General features: G+C 43.9%; 1 protein-coding gene across 1 annotated transcript in view; it reads left to right on the top strand.

Annotated features, from left to right (window-relative positions):
* The first annotated feature begins 122 nt into the window (after positions 1-122).
* LOC139762961 (ribonucleoprotein PTB-binding 2-like) overlaps positions 123-10,000 on the top strand; it is a 46,246-nt gene continuing 36,368 nt past the window's right edge. The window contains exon 1 of the mRNA XM_071688287.1: positions 123-137. Within this exon, the coding sequence (XP_071544388.1) occupies positions 123-137 (15 nt within the window). The remainder of the gene's footprint in view (positions 138-10,000) is intronic.

Raw genomic sequence — 10,000 nt, 5'->3', positions numbered from 1 at the left:
ACGCCAATTACACACGCCAGGTACACACACCAAGTACATACGCCAGGTACATACACCAGGTACACACTTCAGGTACACACATCAGGTACACACCCCAGGTACACACGCCAGATATACACATCATGTACACACATCAGGTACACACCCCAGGTACACACACACCAGGTACACACACCAAGTACACACGCCAGGTACACGCACTAGGTACACACTTCAGGTACACATACCAGGTACACACACCAAGTACACACGCCAGGTACACACACCAGGTACACACTTCAGGTACACACACCAGGTACACACTTCAGGTACACACATCAGGTACACACACCAGGTACACACTTCCGGTACACACACCAGGTATACGCACCAAGTACACACGCCAGGTACACACACCAAGTACACACACCAGGTACACACTTCAGGTACAAACGTAAGGTACACACACCAGGTACACACTTCAGGTACACACATCAGGCACACGCACCAGCTACACACTTCAGGCACACATACCAGGTACACACTTCAGGCACACACACCAATTACACACTTCAGGTACACACATCATGTACACACATCAGGTACACATAGAGGTGAAGCTGGACAGCTTATTCAAGCTTGGTTTATATAAAGCTGTCAGCGCCACCACTCGGCCATGGTCAGTACCTCAACCAACTCACTCCACCCACCATTTTCTTTAGGCACTTGTTTGAACCCCAGTAAACCGAAACAGAGAGACAATTGCGGAGTCCTCCATCGCCAGCAGTACGTTTTCTGTGAGAACCATTGATAGAAAACGGCTCGTCTACCAGCATAGCTTTTTCTAATTATGTTGCTCACAAAAATCATCTTTATATGTATGCGACAACTTTACTGCTTTACGTTGAATACTTTGGCAGACAACCTCCATCACCACACTACGTTTTCTATCAACACCATCGGCGGAAAATGGACCAAGATACGAGTCTCGAAGACCAAAGTTACATAGTGTGTGTGTGTGTGTGTGTGTGTGTGGTGTGTGGTGTGGTGTGGTGTGGTGTGGTGTAGTGTAGTGTAGTGTGGTGTAGTGTGGTGTGGTGTAGTATGGTTTGGTGTAGTGTGGTGTGGTGTAGTGTGGTGTGGTGTGGTGTAGTGTAGTGTAGTGTGGTGTAGTGTGGCGTAGTGTGGTGTGGTGTAGTGTAGTGTGGTGTGGTGTAGTGTAGTGTGGTGTAGTGTGGTGTGGTGTGGTGTAGTGTGGTGTAGTATGTAGTGTGGTGTGGTGTGGTGTAGTGTAGTGTAGTGTGGTGTGGTGTAGTGTAGTGTGGTGTAGTGTGTGTGGTGTAGTGTGGTGTGGTGTAGTGTGGTGTGGTGTGGTGTGGTGTAGTGTAGTGTGGTGTGGTGTAGTGTAGTGTTGTGTAGTGTAGTGTAGTGTGGTGTAGTGTAGTGTGGTGTGGTGTAGTGTGGTGTAGTGTAGTGTAGTGTGGTGTAGTGTGGTGTAGTGTGGTGTGGTGTAGTGTGGTGTAGTGTAGTGTAGTGTAGTGTGGTGTGGTGTAGTGTGGTGTGGTGTGGTGTAGTGTGGTGTGGTGTAGTGTAGTGTTGTGGTGTAGTGTGGTGTGGTGTGGTGTAGTGTAGTGTGGTGTGGTGTAGTGTGGTGTGGTGTGGTGTAGTGTGATGTATAGTGTGGTGTGGTGTAGTGTGGTGTAGTGTGGTGTGGTGTAGTGTAGTATGGTGTAGTGTAGTGTAGTGTGGTGTGGTGTGGTGTGGTGTAGTGTAGTGTTGTGTAGTGTGATGTAGTGTGGTGTAGTGTAGTGTGGTGTAGTGTTGTGTAGTGTGGTGTGGTGTAGTGTGGTGTAGTGTGGTGTGGTGTGGTGTGGTGTGGTGTAGTGTGGTGTGGTGTAGTGTAGTGTAGTGTAGTGTAGTGTAGTGTGGTGTGTGTAGTGTGGTGTAGTGTAGTGTGGTGTAGTGTGGTGTGGTGTAGTGTAGTGTGGTGTAGTGTAGTGTGGTGTGGTGTGGTGTAGTGTAGTGTAGTGTGGTGTATGTAGTGTGGTGTGGTGTGGTGTAGTGTGGTGTGGTGTAGTGTGGTGTGGTGTGGTGTAGTGTAGTGTGGGTGTAGTGTGAGTGTGGTGGGTGTGGTGTGTGGTGTTTGTGTTGGGGGTGTGGTGTGTGTGGGTGGTGTGGTTGTGGGTGTGGGGGTGTGTGTGTGTGGTGGTGTGTGTGTGGTGGTGTTGTGTGGGTGTGTGGTGGTGTGGTGTGTGTGTGTGGTGTGTGGGTGTGTGGGTGTGGTGTGTGGGTGTGGTGTGTGGGTGTGGTGTGTGGGGTGTGTGGTGTGGTGTGGTGTGGGTGGGTGTGTGTGGTGGTGTGTGGTGTGGTGTGTGGTGGGTGTGTGTGTTTGTGTGTTGTGTGTGTGTGTGGGTGTGGTGTGTGTGTGTGTTGTGTGGTGGTGTTGTGGTGGGTGTGGTGGTGTGTGATGTGGTGTAGTGTGGTGTGGTGTGTGGTGTGGGTGGGTGTGTGTGTGGTGTGTTTGTGGTGTGTGGGTTGGTGGTGTTGGTGTGTTGTGTGGTGTGTGGGTGGTGTGGGGTGTGTGTGTGTGGTGAGTGTGTGTAGTGGTGGGTGTGTTGTGTGTGGGGTGTAGGTGTAGTGTGGTGTAGTGTGTGTGTGTGTAGTGTGGTGTAGTGTAGTGTGGTGTGTGGTGTGGTGTGTGTAGTTGTAGTGTGGTGTGGTGTGGTGTGTGTAGTGTAGTGTAGTGTGTGTAGTGTAGTGTGGTGTGTAGTGTAGTGTAGTGTGGTGTGGTGTGTGTGGTGTAGTGTGGTGTGGTGTAGTGTGGTGTGGTGGTGTAGTATGGTGTGGTGTAGTGTAGGTGTGGTGTAGTATGGTGTGGTATGGTGTGGTGTGGTGTAGTGTAGTGTGGTGTGGTGTAGTGTGGTGTAGTGTAGTGTGGTGTAGTGTAGTGTGGTGTAGTGTGGTGTAGTGTGGTGTAGTGTAGTGTGGTGTAGTGTAGTGTGGTGTGGTGTAGTGTAGTGTAGTGTGGTGTAATGTAGTGTGGTGTGGTGTGGTGTAGTGTGGTGTGGTGTAGTGTAGTGTAGTGTGGTGTAATGTAGTGTGGTGTAGTGTGGTGTGGTGTAGTGTAGTGTGGTGTAGTGTAGTGTGGTGTAGTGTGTGTAGTGTAGTGTAGTGTGGTGTAGTGTAGTGTAGTGTGGTGTGGTGTGGTGTGGTGTAGTGTGGTGTAGTGTGGTGTGGTGTGGTGTAGTGTGGTGTGGTGTGGTGTAGTATGGTGTGGTGTAGTGTGGTGTGGTGTAGTATGGTGTGGTATGGTGTGGTGTGGTGTAGTGTAGTGTGGTGTGATGTGGTGTAGTATGGTGTGGTGTCGTGTAGTGTGGTGTGGTAGTGTCGTGTAGTGTGGTGTGGTAGTGTAGTGTGGTGTGGTGTGGTGTAGTGTGGTGTGGTGGAGTATGGTGTGGTGTCGTGTAGTGTGGTGTGGTAGTGTACTGTGGTGTGGTGTGGTAGTGTAGTGTAGTGTGGTGTGGTGTAGTGTGGTGTGGTGTGTTGTAGTGTGGTGTGGTAGTGTAGTGTGGTGTGGTGTGGTGTAGTGTGGTGTAGTGTAGTGTGGTGTGGTGTGGTTGAGTGTGGTGTGGTGTGGTGTAGTATGGTGTGGTGTAGTGTAGTGTGGTGTGGTGTAGTATGGTGTGGTGTAGTGTGGTGTAGTGTGGTGTGGTGTAGTGTGGTGTGGTGTAGTGTAGTGTGGTGCGGTGTGGTGTAGTATGGTGTGGTGTCGTGTAGTGTGGTGTGGTAGTGTAGTGTGGTGTGGTGTGGTAGTGTAGTGGGGTGTAGTGTGGTGTGGTGTAGTGTAGTGTAGTGTGGTGTAGTATGGTGTAGTGTAGTGTGGTGTAGTATGGTGTGGTGTGGTGTGGTGTGGTAGTGTAGTGTAGTGTGGTGTAGTATGGTGTGGTAGTGTAGTGGGGTGTAATGTGGTGTACCACACTCACGTAACAACTTGAATCCAGCCATCATAGTGTGGTGTGGTGTAGTGTAGTGTAGTGTGGTGTAGTATGGTGTAGTGTAGTGTGGTGTAGTATGGTGTGGTGTGGTGTGGTGTGGTAGTGTAGTGTAGTGTGGTGTAGTATGGTGTGGTAGTGTAGTGGGGTGTAATGTGGTGTACCACACTCACGTAACAACTTGAATCCAGCCATCATAAAAATGTAAACATTTTAATTACTTGTCTTAATGGATCGTGGGCCATCAAAAGGAAGTGGTTGTTGTGGTTGTGGTTGTTGTTGTTGTTGTGGTTGTTGTTGTTGTGGTTGTGGTTGTTGTTGTTGTGGTTGTTGTTGTTGTTGTGGTTGTGTGTTGTGGTTGTGGTTGTTGTTGTTGTGGTTGTTGTTGTGGTTGTGGTTGTTGTTGTGGTTGTGGTTGTTTTTGTGGTTGTTGTTGTGGTTGTGGTTGTTGTTGTGGTTGTTGTTGTTGTTGTTGTTCTTGTTGTGGTTGTGGTTGTTGTTGTGGTTGTGGTTGTTGTTGTGGTTGTTGTTGTGGTTGTGGTTGTTGTTGTGGTTGTGGTTGTTGTTGTGGTTGTGGTTGTGGTTGTGGTTGTTGTTGTGGTTGTTGTGGTTGTGGTTGTGGTTGTGGTTGTGGTTGTTGTGGTTGTGGTTGTGGTTGTTGTTGTGGTTGTTGTGGTTGTGGTTGTTGTGGTTGTGGTTGTTGTTGTGGTTGTGGTTGTTGTGGTTGTGGTTGTTGTTGTGGTTGTGGTTGTTGTTGTGGTTGTGGTTGTTGTTGTGGTTGTTGTTGTGGTTGTGGTTGTGGTTGTTGTTGTGGTTGTGGTTGTTGTGGTTGTGGTTGTTGTTGTGGTTGTGGTTGTTGTGGTTGTGGTTGTTGTTGTGGTTGTGGTTGTTGTTGTGGTTGTGGTTGTGGTTGTTGTGGTTGTTGTGGTTGTTGTGATTGTATTCACGTGAGTGTTTGTCTGTATCAGATGGGGATAATTATCATGTAATGACCAAATGGTTATTTATGATAACTTAAGTAACTATGGTCTTGTCCGAAGCACACAATGATGCTTTATCATTTATCATTTATCATTTATTTTCATTTATTTATCATTATTTATAATCTATCATCATTTATCATTCAGTATTATCATTCATTATTTATTTTCATTTATTTATCATTATTTATCATATATCATCATTTATCATTTATTATTTATCATTTATTTTCATATATTTATCATTTATTTATCATTATCATCATTTATTATTTATCTTTTATCTCATTTATTATTTATCATTCATTTTCATTTATTTATCATTATTTATCATATATCATCGTTTATCATTTATTATTTATCATTCATTTTCATTTATTTATCATTTATTTATCATATATCATCATTTATTATTTATCTTTCGTCATTTATTATTTATCATTTGTCATTTATCAATTATCAGATCTCCTCAGACGTAATTAATATTTAACTTCACATATTTTTGTATTACGTTTGTTATGTGTAATTGTCACTTATGTATTTTCCATACATGTAAAACACATATGTATGTTTTCCATACGTATGTAACGCCTGATTATGTATACTTCCTCTACATGGATAATACCTCCCTATGTATACTTCACATACATGTATAACAACACCTCACTATGTACACTTCACAGACATGTATAACACCTCACTATATATACTTCACAGACATGTATAACACCTCACTATGTATACTTCACATACATATGTAACATCTCACTATGTATACTTCACATACATGTATAACACCTCACTATGTATACATATATAACGCCACCTATGTATACATCTATAACAACACTTCACTATGTATACATGTATAATAACACCTCACTATGTACTCATGTATAAGAACACCTCACAATGTATACATGTATAACAACACCTCACTATGTATACATGTATAACACCACCTCACTATGTATACATGTATAACACCTCACTATTTATACTTGTATAACAACACCTCAGTATGTATACATGTATAACAACACCTCACTATGTATACATGTATAACACCTCACTATGTATACATGTATAACAACACCTCAGTATGTATACATGTATAACAACACCTCACTATGTATACATGTATAATACCTCAGTATGTATACATGTATAACACCACCTCACTATGTATACATGTATAACAACACCTCACTACGTATACATGTATAACAACACCTCACTATGTATACATGTATAACACCTCACTATGTATACATATATAACAACACCTCACTATGTATACATGTATAACAACACCTCAGTATGTATACATGTATAACAACACCTCACTATGTATACATGTATAACAACACCTCACTATGTATACATGTAGAACACCTCACTATGTATACATATATAACAACACCTCAGTATGTATACATGTATAACAACACCTCAGTATGTATACATGTATAACAACACCTCAGTATGTATACATGTATAACACCACCTCACTGTGTATACATGTATAACAACACCTCACTATGTATACATGTATAACACCTCAGTATGTATACATGTATAACACCACCTCATTATGTATACATGTATAACAACACCTCACTATGTATACATGTATAACAACACCTCACTATGTATACATGTATAACACCTCACTATGTATACATGTATAACAACACCTCACTATGTATACATGTATAACACCACCTCACTATGTAACACCTCACTATGTCTACATGTATAACACCACCTCACTATGTATACATGTATAACACCACCTCACTATGTATACATGTATAACAACACCTCACTATGTATACATGTATAACAACACCTCACTATGTATACATGTATAACAACACCTCACTATGTATACATGTATAACAACATCTCACTATGTATACATGTATAACACCTCACTATGTATACATGTATAACAACACCTCACTGTGTATACATGTATAACACCACCTCACTATGTATACATGTGTAACACCTCACTATGTATACATGTATAACAACACCTCACTATGTATACATGTATAACAACACCTCACTATGTATACATGTATAACACCACCTCACTATGTATACATGTATAACAACACCTCACTATGTATACATGTATAACAACACCTCACTATGTATACATGTATAACACCACCTCACTATGTATACATGTATAACAACACCTCACTATGTATACATGTATAACAACACCTCACTATGTATACATGTATAACAACACCTCACTATGTATACATGTATAACAACACCTCACTATGTATACATGTATAACAACACCTCACTATGTATACATATATAACAACACCTCAGTATGTATACATGTATAACAACACCTCAGTATGTATACATGTATAACAACACCTCAGTATGTATACATGTATAACACCACCTCACTATGTATACATGTATAACAACACCTCACTATGTATACATGTATAACACCTCAGTATGTATACATGTATAACACCACCTCACTATGTATACATGTATAACAACACCTCACTATGTATACATGTATAACAACACCTCACTATGTATACATGTATAACACCTCACTATGTATACATGTATATCAACACCTCACTATGTATACATGTATAACACCACCTCACTATGTATACATGTGTAACACCTCACTATGTATACATGTATAACACCACCTCACTATGTATACATGTATAACACCACCTCACTATGTATACATGTATAACACCAGCTCACTATGTATACATGTAAACAACATCACTATGTATACAGTATACAAATGTATAGATAACAACTACTGTAATGTATTCAACATATGTTGAGTTAACAACGTCCAGACTGTATAACTGAGGCAGATAACACCGGAGAGGGAGGAACTACTGTAGGAAGAGGAAGATAAGGAGAGCGTGAGAGTGGAGGAAGAGAAGAACGAGAGAGATACGGGAGAAGGGAAGGAGAAGCGGATGAAGGAGAGGGAAGAAAGAGAGCGGAGAGGAGAGAGAAGCGAGAAGTGGAGAGGAGAGAACGGGAGAGGAGAGCGGAAGGGAGTAGGGGAGGAGGGAGAGGGAGAGAAGGAGAGGACGGAGGAAGGGGAGGAGGGAGAAGGAGAAGGGGAGAGCGGAGAAGGAGAGAGGAAGAAGGGAGAGAAGGAAGGAGAGAGCGAGAAGGGAGAGGGAAGAAGGCGGAGAGAAGGAGAACGGAGAGCGAAGAGAGAGGGAAGGAAGACCGAAGGGAGAGACTGAGAGGAGAAGGCAACCGAGCGATGAAGGAGTCAACGCGGATAGGTAGAACCCGCTGTAGGTTAACAATTGAACGCTCGTCCTGTAGTTATCTCCTCCACGCTTAAGGGACATCTCCCTGCTGTAATAGATACTCATCCCCTGTATTGTACACAGTACTCTCCCCTCGTATGGCAGACTGCCTCCCCTCCTGTATATGTAATCCTCCCTCCTGTTTATCACTTCCTCCCTCCTGTATTTACACTTCCTCCCCTCCTGTATTATCACTTCCTCCCCCTTCTGTATTGTCACTTCTCCCCCTTCTGTATCATAACTTCCTCCCCTCCTGTATTATCACATCCTCCCCTCCTGTATTGACACTTCCTCCCCTCCTGTATTGTAACATCCTCCCCTCCTGTATTGTCACTTCCTCCCCTCCTGTATTGTAACATCCTCCCCTCCTGTATTATCACCATCCTCCCCTCCTGTATTATCACCATCCTCCCCTCCTGTATTGTAACATCCTCCCCTCCTGTATTGTAACATCCTCCCCTCCTGTATTATCACTCCTCCCCTCCTGTATTGTAACATCCTCCCCTCCTGTATTGTAACATCCTCCCCTCCTGTATTATCACTTCTCCCCTCCTGTATTGTAACATCCTCCCCTCCTGTATTATCACCATCCTCCCCTCCTGTATTATCACCATCCTCCCCTCCTGTATTGTAACATCCTCCCCTCCTGTATTGTAACATCCTCCCCTCCTGTATTATCACTTCCTCCCCTCCTGTATTGTAACATCCTCCCCTCCTGTATTGTAACATCCTCCCCTCCTGTATTGTCACTTCCTCCCCTCCTGTATTGTCACTTCCTCCCCTCCTGTATTATCACCATCCTCCCCTCCTGTATTATCACTTCCTCCCCTCCTGTATTATCACCATCCTCCCCTCCTGTATTATCACTTCCTCCCCTCCTGTATTGTAACATCCTCCCCTCCTGTATTGTAACATCCTCCCCTCCTGTATTGTAACATCCTCCCCTCCTGTATTGTCACTTCCTCCCCTCCTGTATTGTAACATCCTCCCCTCCTGTATTGTAACATCCTCCCCTCCTGTATTGTCACTTCCTCCCCTCCTGTATTATCACCATCCTCCCCTCCTGTATTATCACTTCCTCCCCTCCTGTATTGTAACATCCTCCCCTCCTGTATTGTCACTTCCTCCCCTCCTGTATTGTAACATCCTCCCCTCCTGTATTGTCACTTCCTCCCCTCCTGTATTGTAACATCCTCCCCTCCTGTATTATCACTTCCTCCCCTCCTGTATTGTCACTTCCTCCCCTCCTGTATTGTAACATCCTCCCCTCCTGTATTGTAACATCCTCCCCTCCTGTATTATCACCATCCTCCCCTCCTGTATTGTCGCTTCCCCCCCTCCTGTATTGTAACATCCTCCCCTCCTGTATTGTAACATCCTCCCCTCCTGTATTATCACTTCCTCCCCTCCTGTATTGTAACATCCTCCCCTCCTGTATTGTAACATCCTCCCCTCCTGTATTGTCGCTTCCTCCCCTCCTGTATTATCACCATCCTCCCCTCCTGTATTATCACTTCCTCCCCTCCTGTATTGTAACATCCTCCCCTCCTGTATTGTAACATCCTCCCCTCCTGTATTGTCGCTTCCCCCCCTCCTGTATTGTAACATCCTCCCCTCCTGTATTATCACCATCCTCCCCTCCTGTATTATCACCATCCTCCCCTCCTGTATTGTAACATCCTCCCCTCCTGTATTGTAACATCCTCCC

Source organism: Panulirus ornatus, chromosome 45 (genome assembly GCF_036320965.1).
Source record: "Panulirus ornatus isolate Po-2019 chromosome 45, ASM3632096v1, whole genome shotgun sequence".
NCBI lineage: Eukaryota > Metazoa > Arthropoda > Malacostraca > Decapoda > Palinuridae > Panulirus > Panulirus ornatus.
This window is presented reverse-complemented; position numbering and strand designations above follow the sequence as displayed.